The sequence below is a fragment of the Falco peregrinus genome, chromosome 15, assembly GCF_023634155.1.
Source record: "Falco peregrinus isolate bFalPer1 chromosome 15, bFalPer1.pri, whole genome shotgun sequence".
Classification (NCBI taxonomy): domain Eukaryota; kingdom Metazoa; phylum Chordata; class Aves; order Falconiformes; family Falconidae; genus Falco; species Falco peregrinus.
The window spans coordinates 6,883,170-6,902,065 of record NC_073735.1 but is presented as its reverse complement, the minus strand read 5'-3'; the positions used below and the strand labels follow the sequence as shown (position 1 = coordinate 6,902,065).

Below are 18,896 nucleotides of genomic sequence, written 5' to 3'. Positions count from 1 at the left end.
TGCTAATGGTGAGGGGGGTGGCGCACCTCTGAGGAGCAGCTAGGCAGCGAGGTCCAAAGGGGTGGAGGGACACCTGTTATCCCTGCGAGGGTGCATGATGGCTGCGAGGGCCATGGTCACAGGCACTGAAGCGGGGGGTGGATGAGGCTGAGGCTGGGCCCTCCAGCATCCAGCAGGCAGGACCAGAGACCTGCAGCGCTGGGCACCAGGAACAGCAGCCCGGTACCCTGGGGCAGGGAAAGGCCATTACATGCAGAGGACTCCCTCCTGGGATGCTCAGGTGTCTGCCAAGTTTGCTTCCGAAAAGGTGGGTCAAGCTGGAATGGGTTTGGCCAAACTGCCATCGTGATCCCCCCAGCAGAGACCTAAATCCTTTTGGAAGCAGGAAGGCTGGGAACAGCAGCACCGCCCTGCTGCAAGGGTCAGCCAGTAAATGCAGAAGGGCTCTTGTGAGCACAAACTGGGCATGCTGGGCAGATGGGTACCCAGCTTCTTCAGCGATGGCACACCCTGTGGCCACACTCGCCCTGCTGAGCTTCCCTTCAGAGGCAGAGGTGGCGAGCCTGGCATCATCCTGCCCCCTCCCGCCACATGCCCGCAGCCAGCCGTGCCCTCCCAGCCCCAGGGCTGGGAGCGGGATGCTGCCTGTCACAGGAACCTGATGGAGCTGTCACACTTGGCAGCTCTGGCTGGTCTCCTCGGCTGACTGATCTCATGAGACATCTGCTGCTGCCGTGGGCCTGGGAAAGGCTCTGCTCTCCCACAGCTCGGTCTCAGTGACTGGTGTGCCATGGCCAGGAAAAGCACTCATGGCAGCTGGCCCTGGGATTTTGGCATGGTGCTGAAACACCCGGCATGGGACTCGGAGGATACTGCGGCTCAGCGGAAACTTGTTTTGCTGAGTCCAGCACAAGGCTGCTGTGTCTGGTTTCAGGGAAGGTGAGCACCCTCTGCTCGGACACTGTCACCTCCCTGGGGGAACAGGAAGAAGGGCTCAGGGGTCCTTCCAGCTAGCCGACAGCCTGATGGGGGGGGGGGGGGGCGCACAGTGGCTGCCAGGCCCCTGTGTACCTCTCACCTTGCACTAATGGAGCTGGGAGGGTTAAAATGCCAGGCTGCTCTCCGAGGAGGGCTCCAGCTCCCCTCCACGTGGGTACCGGGTAGGGCTGAGCAGAGCAGCTGGGCTGCAGCCTCACAGCTCAGTGCAGGAGGCGAAGCGCTGGCCCCGGCTGTCCTGGAGCACCCTGCCAGGGGCATCCCCAGCCACACTCCCGGCAGCGATGGAAGGACAGCCCTGGCCCCCTCCCAAACCTCCCGGAGCCAGGGGATGCTGGGCTCCCGGACCAGGAGCAGGCAGAGCCCTCCTGCCGATGTAGGAGGTGGTGACGCTGGAACAGAGCTTCCCATCAGCACCTTATATTTACTGCAAGGTCCTCTGGCTGTGACCTTTAAAAGACAAGGTGGCCTGGCAGCCCAGGAGCTGGCAGTGAGCAGGAGGCGCTGGCAGGGATCAGACACTCTGCAGGACCATCCCGGCTGGGCCAGGCACAGCAGGCTGGGAGCTGAGCGAGCGGTCCGGGCACACAGACTGCGGGTGAGTGCTTGGCTGCCTTTGTCATTCTCAGCCTTCCCTTGCCTGCAGCTCTCCCTCGGAGCAATGCTTTCCCCTCTCCCTGCCTCCTTCTCCCTGTGCAGAGCCGTCCTGCCCTCCACCTCCTTGGCACACACCGGCAGAGCTGCCTGCCCTCCACAGTGGGCAAGTTCCTCGCCCCCTTTCACGGGTCCTTTAATACAAGCGGGGAGAAAGGACCAGTGTCCCCAGGCAGCCACTGCAGAGGCATCTGCAAGAAACACTGAGACAACTGTCCTGCGTCTCAGCAGAAAGTTTCTTCCTGAGCCGGCACAGCCTGAGGCCACCTCCACCAGAGCCTCCCCAGCTCGGGCTCTCCAGTGCTGCCCCTCACACCCCTCAGCAGTCCCCTGTGGCTCTGCCCGGCGCTGGGCAGAGGTGCCCGCCAGCTCCTGACCTGCTCCCTTGCTATTCAACACCTCTAATCCCCCCTGGCCCAAAGAAATTCATGTGGTCTGCAAGAGGGACTGTTGCTGATTCTGGAGAATCTGCAAAGCCCTGGCTCTGGGGGGGCTGCAGTTCACTGGCCTTGGTCACTTGCGGTGGTGAAAACTCACCCTTGTGGTGTCCCGCGGGGCTCTCTGTGATCCCACAGTGCCTGCCTTCCGCAAGAGTTTCTTGCCAGTGACTCTCCCAGTGGCATCCCCAAACTGCCAGCCTGTGGGTCCCCCATCCCCTGTGCTGGCCCCTCCGTCGGGCTGACCCCCTCTGAAGCTGGGGGGCAGAGACCCGTGCGTCCTTCTCTGGGCAGCTGCTCCTCTGCAGCAGCAAAGCTGTTCCCTGCCATGAGCCAGGTACCAATGCTGTGCCCCCCAGCACCAGCCCAGCGCTGTAGGATTGAGCCAGTGCGGGGGCACTGGAGGTGATTTTGGTGCCCTTGCCCCAGGGAGGGAGAGGTGGGAGTTTTCTACATGGTTAATTAACCCCGTGGGCACAAGGCAAGGTGTGCAGGGTGCAGTGCCCGGGCCAGGCAGGCGGTGCAGGGAAGAGCTGAGCCCGTCTGTGCTGCTCATTGTTACTCTGCTGCTCAGCAGCAGTGGGCTGAGCGAGGTGGGGTGCTGGGGTAAGGCAGGGCGGGCAGTGTTAGCCCAGGGAAGAGGCAGTTGTAGGTGTGGGGGGCGGTGTGCCGGGCAGACCACGCTTGTGCGCCGATGTGGGATGCGCAGGCGGTCGGTGGCCCTGGTTGAAGGGCAGCCGGGAGATGCACGACGGAGCACAGCTGTCAGAGCTCCCCTCACCCTCATGCCTCCACGGCGGGTAAATTGATGGATGTGCCTATTAACTGTGCCCCAGTTGTGCCGCGCTGCTCCGGTGCATCTGCACGGTATTGCTGGATTGCTAAATCGGACAGCAGGCTGCTTATGGGTGCCCATCACCCGCCACGTGCCCTGGGCTCCGCCGGAGCCTGCTGAGCCTCACCTGCCTTGCCCCGAGCAGCCGCCGTCCCCGGCTGTCTGTGGAGCAAACATGGGGCAGTCGGCAGGGCGCAGCTCCCCGGAGCACAGCTGGAACCCCCGCAATGCACACAGAGCACCCCCGAGATCTCGGGGCTCTCCCACCCCCAGCACTGCCCTGCCTGCACCCGGCTCTGCGGCAGCTCCTGGGACTGAGCTGTGGAAGCGCAGGCAGCCCCGGGCTCCCTCGGCACCCAAAGCACCTGCCGCCACGGCGGGACCGAGCTCTGGGCACACAGGAGCCTTCTCACCCCCCTGGACAGATACACAGGCAGAGCAGAGACAAGGGACCCTGTCCTGCCCCTCTGGCAGGCAGCAGCACAAAAGCACCGAGTGCAGAGTTTGTGTTTTGTTGTTCTTTTGTTTGTTTGACTGTACAAAGAGCAATAAAAACATCCTCCACTCAGCAGAGTGCTTGGCAAAAGAAACCCATCAGAAGGCGCAACCCCAAAACTATAGTCATGACCGATAGCAGCGCCTCCTGTGTGTATATATATATATTTGTAGAGATTCTCTCTGTTGTGTACAGCTATGTACATACAGATGCATTGGCAAGTTGCAATCCAAGGATAGTGCATGAAATAAATGAAAGGCAGATGCAAGACTGGTCATGTGCAACAGTCAGAGGCCTTTGGCCGCAAAGTTGCCAGCTCAGTCCCACGTGGAGCCGCTCGCAGCCCGGCTGCAGGCAGCAGGCGGCCCCAGGAACCAGCCTTGTGGCCGGCTCCCCACTGGCACTGTACGGGGAAAGCCAACTGGGTGGGGGGCGCAGGGGCGGCAGCCTCAGCCCAGCGCCCCCCGGGCAGGAAAACCCACGGGAGCAGGGGAAGCCACATGGCGAGACACGGCACATTCCTGCTGCAGCCGGGACGGGGAGCGGTGCAGAGCCCAGCGAGGTTGAGCAGGGTGGAGAGGGCACGCGGGGCCAGGGCAGGAAGCGATGGGGGCAGAGCAGGGAGCGCACGGCTGTCCCTTCATCCCCAGGGCCTGATGGCATCATCTGTGGCGCTGCCGGGATGGCACCCGCACAGGGTCGTGGCAGCACTGGGTGGGGGGTGGGGTGGCGAAGGGTTCCTTTCTCCCCTAGCAGCGCTGCACGTGGGTGATGGGACCTCTGTCACCAAGCCCTGGGCTGTGTCCCCTGGGGCTCTGTGTGCTGCCCCTCTCCTGCCCCACGTCCCGCCTGCCATGGGAGAAGAAAAGCCTGGACACGGTGCGGCAGGGGACACTTCCTTGGGTCATTTTCCCTGTCTGAACCAGAGGAGACCCCAGGCCAAGCTCCCCACATGCTTCGGCCAGCTCAGCTCACCCACCCGGGCTGGTGCAGGAGGCCAGGGGCTTGCCCAGGGCAGGCGCTGAGCCCGAGGCAGGCAGGACCACTGAGTGCCACCCCTGGGGCTCACCGCAGCCCCCTGCACCCCAGCGGGGTGGGACCAGCTGGGACCACCGCTCCTCATGCCTGCCCTCACCACCCCCCAAGCTGCCCAGGTCACTGCTAATAACGAAGTGCAGAGGATGCAGGGCAGCTCCCGGGGTGCGCTGGCGGAGCTGCCGCAAGCAGGGCAGGCACCACGGCCCATGGACGGGGCTGAGGCAGGCAGCAGCCGGCACTGTGGGGCTCGCGGCTGGGCAGGCTGGCAGTGCTTCGCGTGGCAGTTATGGATTGTGCAGTGCTCTGCAGGGAGGCTGGAGGAGGCAGTCTCAGCATCACAGGGTTGCTCAAGGGTGACAGCACCGTCCTGCCTCTGGGCTCACGGTTGTGCCCAGTCCTTCCCAGTAAGCGCCCAAACCTCCTCTTCCTCCCAGCAGCTCTTTGTCCCTAGCAGCCACATCCTGCCGCTCCCTACCACCTCGGCTTGGCACATCAGCAGAACATTTTCCATTAGAATTACCCTCCCCAGGAAGGAAATGAGCACAAAAAAGTCAGCCCAAGCACCTTTGGCTGAGGTGCTCAGACCCAAAAATAGCCCAAGAGGCAGAAGGGTACATCCATTACACCATCATGAGCCATTAGCAGTTCCAAAAACCAGCAAAGGTCAGAGGCACCATGTAGGCTAATGGTCATTACCCAGCCATCAGCTCCTGAGCAGGCTGGGACAGTCCCCAAGGAGCATGAGCTTCTTGTCGCAGCACCCTCAGCACTGGCACACAGGACTCACAAGGAGGAGATGGATCGGGGACCCCTCAGGGACAGGTACACCAGTGCCTGTGCCCTGGGCGCAGCAGGAGCACACCTCGGGGGGGAGATGGGGCCCTAAGGGTACACAACTGCTGGCCACTGGCCTCTGTTTTCTTTTTCTAGTGGGATAGGGTACGGACACGTGGGCATGAGGCTGCCCAACCCCCTCTGCCCCTCCTGGCACCCCCTGCTCCAGCCCCTCTGTGCGTGATGACTGTGCTGTTCCCCCCTCTCCCGTGCCGCCCTGCCCCCAGCACCCCCATGGCCCCACGCGCTGCTCTGGCACTCAGAGCGGGGGACAAGAGTCCCAGCTCAGCCTCAGGGGCAGCCTCGATGCGCTTCAGCCACCCCTCCAGCCCTGCTGCCGTGGCCAGGCTCCGGGGACCTTCTCCCTACGTCCTGCTCCAGGCGGGGTTGGGTATTTGGATGGAAGGAGGGATGCTCTGGGGAGACAGAAATCCTTGCTCTGGGAAGCACATCAAGGGGGTCACGCTGTACAGGGCAGAAAAGGGAGGGGTGGGCAGGGGGGCATTACTTGGTGCCCTCGTCCGGGTTGCCTTCTCCATCTGTCTTCCCTTCCTCCTCTGTCTTCTGGTCGTCCGTGTTCAGCCTCTGCTGCTTTTTCCGACGCACACATTTCACCACCATCAGCACCAGGATCACAACGGCCAAGAAGCCACCTACAGAGGCACCCACGATGACAGCCACTGTTGAGTCGTGCTTCGGGGGCTCTAGGGAGACAGGGCACGGGCTCAGGACAGAGCAACAGGGAACAGGCAGGGCTCTGACTGCCACCGCCAGGGAGCAGATCCTGCACGTGACGGCAGGGCACGAGGCAGAGCAGAGAGCCAGCCCAGCATCACCCACGGGTGCCCAACAGCAGAGAGGACCACTGTACCACTGACCTTTGGTGAGCACCTTCAGGCTGATGCTGGCGTGGCCCCGATGCCGGTCCGGGGGGTTCAGGACATAGCAATTGTAGGTGCCCTCGTCCTCCAGCTGCACGTTTTTGAGGGTGAAGGACACATCGTACTTGGCAGGGTTCCCGGTGAACTCCACTCGGTTCCCAAAGCGGTCCAGCTGCTTGTTCATGATCTTCGTCCGGAACTGGAGGAACTGGGCAGCCCACGTGGGAGAGGAGGTGAGACAGTGTTTGGCACCCCCACACGCTTGCCTGCCCCAGCTAGGCACCCTCCTCCCCTGCACGTACTGCCCCGGCTGCGCGCCCATGCCGCACGCTCACCCCGAGCAGGGCAGCACCCACTCAGCTCCACAAGCAGCATTGGTCCCTGCTCAGCTCAGGCCACAACAGGGGTCAGGGATGGGGTCTCCCCATGGCACTGCCCCCCACCCACGCCTGCCTGTCCTACCACATCCAGGAAGCTGCCCCAACTGCTGGTTCTTTAGGCAGTGGGTTGCTATTTCTCCCTGTGGTGGAGGGGTGCCAGACAGCAGGAGCACACATTAGAGGAAGGCTCAGGACCCCAGGGAATGCAGACAACTGCTTCAAGCTGGTCCCAGGACCTCACAGCAGATCCCCAGCCCCAGTGAGACTTACCAGCTCCTCAGAGCAGTTTCTGCACTCCTGGTATGTCCAGTTGAGGGAGAACTGCTTGTTTTCCACCTTGTAGCAGGAGTTGAAGGTGCAGGAGAGCTTCACCGAGGAGCCATTCAAGGCACTGATGGTGGCGGGAGCCATGACCTCCATGCCCAACCCTGTGGGCGCTGCCACAAGCACAGAGAGCCAGAGCAGAAATGAGTTAGGATGGGGGCGCAAGGAGCCATCCTGCTGGCTGAGCCTGTCTCCCCATCCCACCCTGCAGCTGCCTGGTTGCACAGAGCTCACCCTGGGGCCTGGGACTGTCTCTCAGGCACATTCACGTGGCCAACAGGACCAGGGTTTCCCTGCACAGCAGTGACAGGGGACAAGAAGGGAGCAGTTCCCCCCAGAGCATCCCTTGGCTGGACAGAAAGAGCATCCGCCGTGCTCTGCAAGGGCTGATGACCCTCTCTGCCACGATTCTGCCCGGTGCTTAATTCTGCTGACCCGGGGCAAGCCCCGCTCCTTGCCATTTAAACGAGGCTCTCCTGCTGCAGAATCGATAACGCCGTGCAAAGGGCTGAATGCAGCGTCAGCACGAAGGGCTCAGCGCCACGTCCGCTGAGGAATTTATGGCTGCGCTCATCAGATTTCATCCCCAGCAGGACGCGCTACAGCAGCTAGGGCTGGGATCTGCCCGGGCCAGCCCCTGGGGGCTGCAGCAGGAATGCAGATGCTCCCCTCTGCTAGTGGTGATCACACAAGGATTCTCCAGCTGGGAATGACCCGGTCAAGATCTCAGTCACTCCTAGGGGCACAAGGCCAGTCCCCGCACCCCAGCTTTGCTGTGGCAGAGAAACAGGGGTGTCACCTGGTGCACTCTGCAGGGCAGGACTCAGCTGGGGCATGGGCAGGGATGGGGTGTCTGTGCCCTGCTCCCTCTTCCACCCCTTTCCTGCAGCTCCCCTGCCCCAGAAGCACCTGAAACTCAGCGCCTGCATCCGGCACGCTCTCCCCAGGCTGCAAAGGGGAGGGTGCGCACACCGAGGCAGGCTCCTGTGCAGCCGACTAGCTGCAAAATCTGAGGCAAAGCCCCGAGAAGCACAGGGATGGAGAGCCCTGGGAGGGATGAGGCTGTAAAGGGGGGCTGCTGCACCCCACGGGGTAGGGACAGTGACAATGGCAGCAGGTGCTTTTCCGATCACCTCACCTCTCCCCTTTGGCTGCTGCTCTTTGCTCTCAAACCTTCTTCCTGAGGTGCTCTTGGGTCCAGCCCTGTGGCCAAGCTGGATGCATGTCAAGGCTGCTCCGCTGGCTAATCCGCTCCGTCTGCAAGCAGGGCAGGAAAGGGGCCAGGCCCTGCAGCCAGGGAAAAGAGGCTTTTCCAAATTGCAGATATGGCTGTTTTGAGCCACAGGTCTTGCTGCAAGGTGCAAACCAGCAGCATCCTGAAGCTGGCTCTTTGGGGACAGAGGGGCTGTGGTGAGCACCCTCCATCCAGCCCCAGAGTGGGGAGGGCTCCCCACAGGGTGCAGGGAGACAGGGATGGAGAGAGCTGGTACATGAGGACAAGTCACAGCACCCAAGGAAGACAGAAGTGTCCAGGCCGAGCCGGTGTCCCAGCCTTGCTGCCCCATCGCTGCCCATACCCTTAGATGCTTTCAAGAAAACCTTGTAGGGGTGGATGAGCCAGCAGCCTGACCGTCCCGGGACCCCCGCCACAGACACAGCCCAGCAGACCTGGCTGGAGGGGTCCCAGCACAGTCTGTGGGTTCAGTGCCTGGCAGCACTGTGCCCTGTGTGCCTACAGTTGGGTGGCACGGTTTAGTGCTGCATCCTTGGGGTGCCCCAGGGCTCTGCAGAGGGCTGAGATGCCACCAGGAGCTCCCCTGGGCTCTGCAGCGCCCGGACAGCCCTGGCCAGGGCTTTGCCCTACCAGCTGGTATGGCAGGACCGCACCGCAGCCAGAGGGTCCTCGCAGGCAGGCAGCACGCGACAGGCACGTGTCCTGGGAGCGTGGGTCCAAACCCTGCCATGGCCCGGGCACCCAGCACCGCGGGACAGGAGAGGTGGGAAAAGAAACCGCTAAAATCCCTGGGACCGACCATCCGGGCTGTGTCCTTTGGTGCTGCAGAGTCCCAAACGCTCTGTCACTCTATACCCTGCACCCAGGGCTCAGAGGTAAAATTCCACGCAGCCTCTAAAGCAGACCTCACTGGGCTTTTTATCCTCCATTTCCCAGGCTCGCTCCTAAGGCAAAGGCAGCCCACCAGGAGCTCCAGGACAGTGCGACGAGCACTTCAAAGAAGCGATGCGTTCCCTTTTCCAATCAATATAGACCCGAACCTGCTGACACACGCTGCTGCTGCGGGGCAGGGCAGAATCGCAGAGACCACAGTTCCCCCCAGCAGCCCATGCAGCACCGCCAGCCCAGAGCCCGCCACAAAGCAAAGGACAGTCACAAGCCACCCGTAGCCCACCAGCCACCGCCGCGCCAGCCAGGCAAAGCCACAGCTGCCCCCTCTCCCCACCGCAGCCCACACCTCTGCCTGCCATGCAAACAGCCTCGCGCTTCGGCAAAACCTCCGGCAAGCAAGACGCACGGCTTTTTTAAGAGAAGATGCAGTTGCAACGTACCCCCGACCCTGCCTCAAAGCAGGTCACCCTGGCTGGCGGATCGCAGCAGGGTGCATTTCGGACCACCGCTGTCCCCATCCCTGCGGCACAGCGTTTCTCGCTGGCTCGCCGCATCCCCGGCGACAGGAGGGGCTTCTGGGGGCTGGGATGTGGGGAGGGGGCTCCTGGCCAGACAGGGTGCTTCTCCCCAGCCTGGGTGCCATCCCCTGGCAGCCGTGTGCATGCAAGGGGTCAGGTCGACACTTACCCAGCGAAAGGAGCAAGCTGAGGCCAGTGAGGAACAAGGTGGGCTGCGGGAGCCAAGCTTCCAGGCTCATTTTGAAGGACTTTTGTGTATGGAGAGGACCTGGTGTTGGTGTGGGTTTTGGTGGTGGTGGTTTGCTTTTTTCGAACGGCCGGGTTATTTGCAGGTGACATACAACATTAGAGCTGCTTTATTTCCACAGCCCAATATGGCTGGCTGGAGTGGTGCTGGGTCGGAAAAAATTGGTAAATGCTATGGTTGGTGGATTTCAGCTGGAGAAGTGGGAGGGCAGAAAAATTTTCCCCTGAACAGAAGGCGACTGCTCCTGGCACTCCTGCTCCTTCCTCCGAGGTCTGGTCACAGGCTGTGTCACAGCACATCTCCTGCAGCGTGCTGAGCCCAGGACAGCCGAGGAGCAGGTTTCTGCTGGGACTCCCTCCGGCCATGAAAGTTGCCCTTGGAGCAAGCAGTGCTCAGGGCTCCTCTTCCTCCCGGAGCCCAGAGACTCCACCAATGCCCCTGAGGGTGCTGTCCCGTCTGTCCGTCCCCCCTCCCCCGGTACCTGATAGGCTCATGTCCCCTGATTTCAGTGGGACCATGCAGATGTGCCACCTCTGCCCTGCTGGAGGCTGGCGACCAGCCCTGCTCGCACCATTCACAGCAGCAGTTCCCATTCTTGAGACGCTAGCTGGGCCCAGGCACATCAGGACCGTGCTCCCGGAGCCAGGCAGAGAGCAGAGGGACTGCTCTGGCCCGGGAAGAGCAGAGGGTGCCAAGGAGGCAGCTTGCACAGCAGCTCGGTCAGCGTGCCCAGGCGCAGGCACAGCCATGGGCAGTGGGCAGAAGCACAGCCAGCCCGCTGCCGTGCTGACGCGAGGGCAGCCCCCTCGCCTCCCAGGGGTGCCAGGCTGTGCTGGCACCTTCCTCCTTCCTCCGCAGCATGCTGCCCCGGGGCAACACCCTCTCCTCATCCAGCCCTTGGGATGGGGAGGCTCTGCCCAGCAGTAACAGGGCTAGAAAAGGTCATTGGTCCCTTTCACACCACCGGTCAAGGAAGCCTTTGGGCCATGGACTCCAAGCCTGGAATCAGGCTGCAGGGATGGGTGCAGGAGGGACATGCCAAATGATCTCACGGAGACCAGAAAGCTGGTGACAGCAGCTGCTCAGGCACCTAGTTCTCATGCTCTGGGATGCAGGACGGTGGGGTTTGCTGCAGCAGCACCAGTAAGGTAAGGAGAAAGGCGAGGGATGCCCTGAAGGCAGAGCACATCTCAGTTGCTGTGCATGAGAGTCTTGGGGAGGGAGGGATGAGGGATACAGAGGTGCTCTGCTGCCTGACCAGCTTTAGAAGGGGAAACTGGGCAGCCAGGAGAGAAGGCATCAGGGAAGCGAACACAGGAAAACCAACTCAGCAAACACGCTGCACACACAGCGCAGTTTCCCAACCACACTGGGCAGGCAGAGCCCACCCTGCTCTGCTGCAACGGCTCCCACAACCCCACAGAGGCAGCAGGGGTCATACGTAACCCCCCAACACCATCTCTGGTTGCCGGTTTCTCCTGTAATCCCGTTCCTTGGCTTCATCCAGGAAAAGGGAGTAGGGTGTCAACGTGAAACGAAGGAGTGCAGCCGGAGCAGGCTGTGCTGCAGTCTCCCATCTAGCAGAGCTGGGTGGGAGGTGGTCCCCAGCTCCCAGCTGCACCTGGAGGTGTCAAACATCTATATATAGTGCAGGAGAAGAGTCAACGCACGCCAAGACGCTGCCCCAGAGGCCCGGGAGGGGTTGCTGGACCACCCCCCCGGCCAGGGCAGCGCGTCCCAGGTGTAGGGTGCACTCTGCGGTGCTCACCCAGGGTGAGCAGCTGGGTGGGAGACATGTGAGAGCACAGGCACGTGGGGGACCCCGCTCCCCTCCATCCCCTGCAAAGCCGGGGCAGGGGGGGCTCAGCACAGCCCAGGTGGGCTCTTTCCTGTGGCAAAGGGCCCCCCTTTGCAGCCCGCTGGTCTTCACTGCTCCCTGGAGCTGGCAGGGCAGGCATGGGTGCTGCGTGCCAGGATGCACGTGGGTGCAGGGGCTCCCAGGCCCTGGGCCAGTCAGGTTTTGGCACACTTGGACATCACAAGCTTAAGCAGGAGGTAAAAGGAAGCCAGGAACAGGGAAGACTCCCTGAGCTTTATTATCTTCAGAAGAAACCATTGGCATTGCCTGCATTGGCTCCAGCTGTATCTCCCCCTTCCTCCCTCGGCCAGGCTGGCCTTGGAGACACATCTCCCCGGGTCCCCCAGCAGGCAGCCGGGGTGGGATGTCCCCCAGCAATGGCCCTGGACTGCAGCATGCAGTGAAGCAGCACAGCTTCTCAGAGGAAGGGCTGACAGCAGCAGAATGCTGGCCTGCCCAAAGGGACAAAAGATGTCTCACACACACCTGCTGGCTAAGGGGCTTGCATCCCCCAGCACAGCTATTTCTCCCCTTCTGGAGCCCAGAGAAGTGCTGCCTCTGGTCTGCTGGAGGGTTCCTCACTTCGTCCATTATCCTGTCTCCCCTCCCTCATCCATTCTGCTGGGATCACCCTCTTGGCCAGCTCCACGTAGACGCCGTTCTCCTGGAAGGGAGAGGGGTGCTGCAAGGAACAAGGGGCAGGGTGTGAGTCTCACCACGGGTATCACAGCCCATTTGGGGGGCTCAGAAGGCAAGGGATGCTGCTGGCTGGTGGGGGGAGTGAGGTGCTCTCGCCCTGGCGAGGGGACCAGTGATGTAAGGGGTCACCCCAGCCCTACAGCTGCATGCCTTGCTGGTGCCTGCCGCGGCTCAGGGCAGCTGCTTGCCTGCTCACCATGGTTATGTACGTCTCCTCGGCTCTCCTCTTCTTCCCTGCATCCCGTTCAGCCTTGGGAACCTCAGCTCCGGGGATTGAGGAGTAAAGTGCTTCCTATGAGGGGGAGATCAGGATGCTTGGAACTGAGTGGTCCCCAAATACACGAGGGCCACCTTATCCCAGTCACAGGGCTGGCACCAGGAGCCACAGCTGTGGCCGGCCGGCAAACAGCACCTCGTGCTCGGCCAGCGCGGGATCCCCTCCCTCAGCCTCCCCAGCCCATACACCCCATGTCAGTGATCCTTCTGTGTCCCGATGACACACAGCCTTAGCTAGTGATGAGACAGCAACCATCCTGCATGGAGATAACCCTGGCTTCAGCCTCAGAGGGAGGCCCAGGACCCCATCTCCCCCTGGCAAACCTCTTGGCTCCCAGGCATTTGGCTACTGCAGGAGCGTTTGCTCCATCAGCGCTTCCTCTTGAAGTTAAACTTCAAGCCAAATGGCAGGACCAGCAGCTCATTCTAACCACCGCATGTGGCCAGCAGCACAGCAAGGACCCTGCAGCTCCCCTGTGCATGCCATGTCCCTAGCTGGGGGTAGCCAGCCATGTGCCACGGTGTGTGCACAGCCGGGCACACTCAGTGCCTGCAGCCTTGCACGCCCCATCCCTCCCCTTCTCCCACCTCTCCTCCCTCTCTTCAGTTCCTGTGGTTGTGGCAGCGTCCCAGGGCACAGCAGGCACACCCTGCCCACCGCTCAGCCCAGCCTCAGCTCTCACCTCTGCTTTGCTCTTGCTGCCACCATTTCCAGTCCTCTCCAGGGCTGTGTTGGCTGTAGACCTTGAGAGAAGGCAATGGCGGTGTCATCTCTGGCAAGAAGCATTGCCTACTCCTTCCATCCCTGCCCTCCCTCTTCTGGGATGCTGGGATCCCTTTGCACATGCCTCGGCCAGGCCAGCCCTGCTGCTGGCCCACCAGGAGCCCAGGAGGTTTGGGAGCAAAGGGGAGACGGGCCAGGGCGGCGTGACACCAGAGGGCAGCAGGAACCTGCACCCCACGGAGATGAACCTTCTGGTTCCCACAGCCCAGCCCTGCTCGGGGCATGGCAGGCTGGCACTCGGCCGGGGAGAACAGTGCAGGAAGGCTTCAAGGAGGTGCTTTGCTCAGCCCCACAAACCCAGAGCTAGCGTCGGTACCTCTTCCTCAGGCTGAGTCCGGCCAGGAAAGCCAGCACAACAGCCACACTGCCACAGCCCACGGTCACAGGCCAAAATGCAGTGTTTCCCGGGGCTGCAGCATCCTGGGCGCCTGCTGCTCCTTGTCCTGCTGGAGAGACACCAAGACAGGGGGTATTACACACAGGGACCCCGGCTCTACTGCAGAAGAACCATAGTGGAGGTCTGAAAGGCTCCAGAGCCTCTACAGCCCCTCTGTGTGGGGCCAAAACAGGGCAATGGGAGTCACAGGGCATGTACCTCTCTGTCCCGTGGGGCTGACATGCAGCACTGTGTGGTTCTTGAAGATGCTGCTGCACTGGAGCAGCCGGATCTCACAAACGTACGTGCCGCTGTCATTCACCTGTACGTCCTGCAGCTGAATAGAGCCATCCCAGCGGGATACGTCCCCTCGCCACTGTGCCCGGTCCCGGTAATGACCCACAGGGATGCTATGGTTGCTGTAGTAATAAAGCACCACCTCCTCCTGCCAGGGCACAGACAGCATCAGCTGAAAGGAGCCCCGCAGAAGGACACTGCCCTGCGTTTCTTCCCTGCTCAAGAGCCCTCCGATCTGCACTCGGACCCCTCTCCCCTAGAGGCACTTGCCACCAGGACGCAGCACCCAGCTCTGTGGTTCCCCTGCAGTGCAGGGCCACAGGGAGTAGCGGAGGTGTCTGCTGCCACACGGGGAACCTTTCTCCCCCTCTCATGGCCTGGGCCAGGCAGATGGATTTCCCCACAGCCTCCCAAGAGCAGCAAGGCTGTCTCGCTCACCCTCCCCTGCTGCCTCCACCCCTGCCCTTCTCCACCACCCACCCCACGGTTCTGACCCACCTTCTGCGTGCCGGCTCCTGCCATGCGCAGCCAGTCCACTTTGGCCATCGTCCAGCCCCTGGCCACTGGGTCTAGGAAGAGGCACTGCAGCAGGACAGAGTCCCCAGCGCTAGCTCGAAGCTGAGGCTCCATGAACACCCAGCCAGCCAGCCCGCTGCATCGCTCTGCCAGGGACAAGGACAGCAGGATGAGTCCAGGGAGGACAGCCAGATGCAACCTGCCTATTCCCATAGATATCTCCTCTCCAGATAAGCCTGGGGCTAATGGCACTGACCAGTCCAGAGCACAACAGGGAGGCCCTGCTCCGTGTGCGGGCAAAGCCTCTCCCTGAGCCCTGCTTTTGGCGTGCCTGGGATGCAGGGCAGCACATCCTCCCAGCCGCCAGAGCAAGGGCTGCTGCGCTCGCTGAACAAGCCACACAGAAGGGAAGTGGGGAAGCACAACCCCAGCCCTCTGCGTCTCCGAGCCAAAGCCTGTAGCTCCTGCAGGGTTGTTCCTGTGAGTCACTGGCTGGGAGAACCAGTGCTGCTCTCATTTACACCAGGCCAGGGGCAATTCAGCTGCTTTGCACGAAGTTCCTCTTTCACAACCTGCTCATTTGGCTTCCTTAGCCCTTGCTCACAGGCTCCTGACCTGGGCTTAGACTTGTCTGGCCACATAACTACTGCTTAGGGCTTCTAGAGAAGCCGGACAGTGCGGGGAAAGAAAAACAAAACAGAGAAACATCAAAGAGCGCAGAGGTGACACCACCAGCATGAAGCAGCTGCCGACATGGCGGGCTGCAAAGTGTGCAACAGGAAGGGGAAACAAGTGGGGCAGAAAACGCCACTGGAGCTCGTCAATAAAAACCCCACATGCCTCAGAGTTTGCACTGGCAACACCTAGTAAGTCACCAGGCTGAGGCTCTGGCACTTGTTTGTCAAGAACTAGGTGAGCTGAGTCAGTGGGGAGCTGCTCAGACAGGTAGACTTCTCCAGGTGTCTTAGCCGCTCTGCTCAGTCTGTCCACAAGCCACCACGGGCTCGGCCCTGGCCAAGTACCAAGTACTTGTCTGATGCCCTGTAAATAATAAATGCAAAGTGCTACAGCTTCTCAAACAGGTTTCTTTTGGTCTTGACCAGCTGTGCAGCTGAAAATGACAAATATTTGCCAGCGGAGAAGACCAAGGGAGCCAGTTGCCTCGAGCAGAGCCAAAATCAATACCTTGGAAACCTTTCCCTGTATTTAGACTTGGAGCCCGGCAGAGCTAAGTACAGGACTCCATCCAGGGATGCTGTTTCAATTTGAAGCCTAGATTCTCAGAGTGTGAGCTCTGCAGGAAGGGAACATGCAGCACCCAGAGACCAGAGGGGTTAATGGTACCCAGGAGCTTCCAGCTCCGTGCGCCTGTGGAACCCCAAAGGGTTCCCACTGCAGGAAGAGAGGAGCCAAAGGTCTTTCAGCAAAGGCAAAGCAGGCAAGGTAAATAAGACCACCAGAATGGCTTACAGCTTACCCAACCATGTCAGCACCAGAGTCAGGCTCAGCAACACCTTCATCTTATTCTAAAAAGAACAGCAGAGGTGATGCCTTGCATCGGTTTCCCCTGGGGCAGGACACCAACTTGCAACACAACTGATCCCCAAGGTCAGAAAAAGCTTTCCTTCAGTTCTTCGGAGAGGGACACGGTCTTTGCTGCCTGGATGTTCAGCCTCTCAAGTTTGCCACTATTCCAGCTGAGAGCCTGAAACTCAGTGAAGCACAGATGTCAGATATGTCTCTGGTTTGAGACTGCTCTGAGCCCTGGAAAGGAAGAGAGAGCGTAGGGGGGGAGGGCTCTCAGCCTGAAAAAACTTTGCATTTTCCCCTAAGTAATGAAACTTTCCGGTGGTTTGGGGGTCGAGTCTCTAGCATCTGAACAGAGATGTTCATAGATGTTAACTCTGCTCAGAAAGCAATAGGATGTTTTTCCTACTACACGCTCAGAGAACTTGGGCCCTAAAAACGCAGACCCTGTACTCTAGAAATAACCCCCTTGCTCCAGGGCACTGCCCATGGTGAGAACTGCTGGAACCCTTCAGGGTCTGTTCAGACAGTGCCACGCTGGGTCGCTGTATTCAGTTTGACCTGTTGCACATTGCTCAAAATAAAGCCAACATCTCCTTTCCACACATAGACATCCCCGGCAGCCCGAGGAAGGGCTGGCTGTCATCATTAGGAAGATGCCAGCCAGTGCTGGCATCACAGCAAGGCAAAAGTCAGTACCCTGCTTGCTGCGTCCCTGCTCCATGATTCAAAGCTATGCCCATTCAAAAGTTATAAACATTTAAGGGCAAAAGGTTATTGAGAGAAGCCCTCCCACCTGGAGAACCTGTACATTACAGTTGAATTTGAGGCTGCCCTTACCAGCACGTTTTCCAATACATACACTTTGCTGCAGAAATAGAAAGACAACAAGAGCTGAATCATCTCTGAAATCTTGCTAGCTTCTCTCCTTTTCCTGCCATCACGCAAGTCAGAGCATCTCTAGACCAGCTTCAGTATGGCTTGGAAGTGGAAAAGGTCCCACATATTTCTCCCCAGGAAACAGCCGTGAAAGGACTTAAGAGGAAATAGGTAAGGTGACCATCTGCCATTATTCCTGTCACTCTCCGAGGTTCCCTTTGGTGCTGTGGAGCAGAAAGCCACAGTGACAGATCTGTGCTCCTGGGACACCAAGTTTCCCAGGGCAGCGCCTACGCCCTTGGCACTCCACGCAGAACCGATGGCGACAGTAACACCAGGTGCAAAGGGCAGCAGGGTGGTGAGAGGGGACGTGCCAGCTCTGTGCAGGCACTGTGGAATGGCAGGAACAGCTCCTGCAGCTCTGCAGAGTGCAAGCAGTGAGCAGGGAAAGCCTCCTCCCTGCCACTGCTCATCCCCTAAGAAAGCTTCTGCCTCTTTACATGGCCAAATGTGTTTGCTAATTCATGTTTCTTTCCAAATACATTTTTCTCGGTGAAGGAAGCTCAGAAACACCCTGAGACAGGCTCAGACTGGGATGACAGACCCTGAATTAGCTGCTGGGGGACCCACAGATCTGTTCTAGGCTGAGAAACAGTTACTACAGCTTTCCAGTCAGTGCCTGGCATTCCTGCCTGCAGTTGGTGAGTAAAACCACCTCTGCCCTTCCCACAAACAAAATCCTGAAAAGCAGCAGCAAGCCTTCTGGAATTCTCTTAAGTTTGCCTTTCAAACAAGACAACCCGTTTGGGGGTTGGGTTTTTTGGAGGTGGAGGGGGGAGCTGTGCGGTTTGACTGCGCTTTGCAGCTCTGCCATGACACAGTTTGCTGTACAACCTGCGCTTGGGCACACACGACCTACAAACACTGCAGAATTCATGCTCAGCTCCAAAGCTCTCAGCCAGTGCAGCATATCTCACTGCAGCAGGCCACAGCATCCTACTTTCCAGCTACGCTGCCAAAAGCTGCAGAACTCAAGCAGAGCTACGCCCTCCCAGGAGCACCCCCATGCAGGACCCAAAATAGGAGCTAGATTGAAAAAAAAAAAAGAAAAAAAAAAAAAAAAAAAAAAAGAGAGAGAAATAAGTCCTCAGCACACAGAAGCCTGCGTACCGGGATGTCTGCACTCAGAACTTCACGATTTCTCTGTAGCTGAGCTATTGAGGTTCTGGTCCTTACCTGTCATCAGATCCTTCCTGGACTTATTATGCTGTTTCTCAGAATAAATTCTGGTCCTGTCTGTGAAAAACATTTTTGCAGGGTTTCCCTCCGTGACATGCGTGAGGAAGTGGGTGCTGTGCATGCACCAGCTGAAGACAGCACCCACTCACCCAGGCTGTTATATATTACGGTGCTGACATATCCAAATCCTCCTGCAGGATAATTGCCTTTACCAAACACGTTGCAGGGGGAAAATACATGATAGCACACTGCCTTCACATTCTTCTGCTTTTGCACATGGTATCTGAATCCTCAGGACTTCTGTGCTTCCCTAGTTCTCTTTTCAGGAAAAATAAATGAAAAAAAAGTAAATATGGCAAACAATACTCACGTAGTGTGGCTTGGGACAGTCAGCTTGTCTCTTGCACAATGAGTTCTTCAGTGGTTAATTTGGAGTATTTTAAAAAAATCAGTTGCTTAATCGTCTTGAGGCTGTACTTGCGAGACATTTGCCTTACCAGTCTTTGGTTTCGAGTCTCTTACTTCAGGTTCATTTTGGTGGTCGCTTTCAACTTAGAAGAGGAAGTTAAGAGCTAGTCTGAGGTACTGACAAATCAGAAGGGACTGCTAGAAACGTTGAGGAGAACTACAGATGTCCATGTCTGCGAGCAGATGATGGGCATGCAGCTTCATCAGAAGAT

The 18,896-nt window shown here is 59.4% G+C and overlaps 2 protein-coding genes across 11 annotated transcripts; both read right to left on the bottom strand.

The window, feature by feature from the left end:
• Positions 1-3,478: 3,478 nt before the first annotated feature.
• SCN2B (sodium voltage-gated channel beta subunit 2) lies at positions 3,479-10,368 on the bottom strand. 2 transcript variants are annotated; one of them, XM_027790446.2, is made up of 5 exons: positions 9,688-10,368; positions 8,014-8,162; positions 6,822-6,988; positions 6,169-6,379; positions 3,479-5,994 (listed from the first exon to the last, which is right to left on the bottom strand). In XM_027790446.2, exons 1-5 carry the CDS (start codon positions 9,855-9,857, stop codon positions 5,795-5,797), a joined length of 897 nt encoding a protein of 298 aa, XP_027646247.1. In that variant the 5' UTR covers positions 9,858-10,368; the 3' UTR covers positions 3,479-5,794. The 2 variants fall into 2 exon arrangements, with proteins under 2 accessions (XP_027646247.1, XP_005240124.1); XM_005240067.3 differs by lacking the exon at positions 8,014-8,162 and having other exon boundaries at positions 3,481-5,994; positions 9,688-9,796.
• A 1,453-nt stretch (positions 10,369-11,821) lies between these two features.
• On the bottom strand, positions 11,822-18,775 carry JAML (junction adhesion molecule like). 9 transcript variants are annotated; one of them, XM_055819375.1, is made up of 9 exons: positions 18,587-18,775; positions 16,939-17,201; positions 16,049-16,276; positions 14,554-14,717; positions 13,978-14,203; positions 13,699-13,828; positions 13,282-13,342; positions 12,519-12,614; positions 11,822-12,305 (listed from the first exon to the last, which is right to left on the bottom strand). In XM_055819375.1, exons 3-9 carry the CDS (start codon positions 16,089-16,091, stop codon positions 12,144-12,146), a joined length of 882 nt encoding a protein of 293 aa, XP_055675350.1. In that variant the 5' UTR covers positions 16,092-16,276; positions 16,939-17,201; positions 18,587-18,775; the 3' UTR covers positions 11,822-12,143. The 9 variants fall into 9 exon arrangements, with proteins under 9 accessions (XP_055675350.1, XP_055675349.1, XP_055675351.1 ...); XM_055819374.1 differs by having other exon boundaries at positions 16,049-16,335; positions 16,961-17,201; XM_055819376.1 differs by having other exon boundaries at positions 16,961-17,201.
• Positions 18,776-18,896: the final 121 nt, after the last annotated feature.

Bases quoted from the DNA above. Each gene is read 5' to 3' on its own strand.
- JAML (XM_027790442.2), bottom strand. From the start codon at position 14,784: ATGGGAATAGGCAGGTTGCATCTGGCTGTCCTCCCTGGACTCATCCTG. The intron at 12,615-13,281 runs GTGAGAGCTGAG...TCCCCCTCATAG, and splicing joins GCAGCAAGAGCAAAGCAGAG to GAAGCACTTTACTCCTCAAT. The intron at 12,306-12,518 runs GTGAGCAGGCAA...TGTTCCTTGCAG, and splicing joins AGGAGACGTACATAACCATG to CACCCCTCTCCCTTCCAGGA.
- SCN2B (XM_027790446.2), bottom strand. From the start codon at position 9,857: ATGTCACCTGCAAATAACCCGGCCGTTCGAAAAAAGCAAACCACCACC. The intron at 8,163-9,687 runs GTAAGTGTCGAC...CCCTGGCTGCAG, and splicing joins CAGCTTGCTCCTTTCGCTGG to GGCCTGGCCCCTTTCCTGCC. The intron at 5,995-6,168 runs GTCAGTGGTACA...CTGTCTCCCTAG, and splicing joins CCTGAAGGTGCTCACCAAAG to AGCCCCCGAAGCACGACTCA.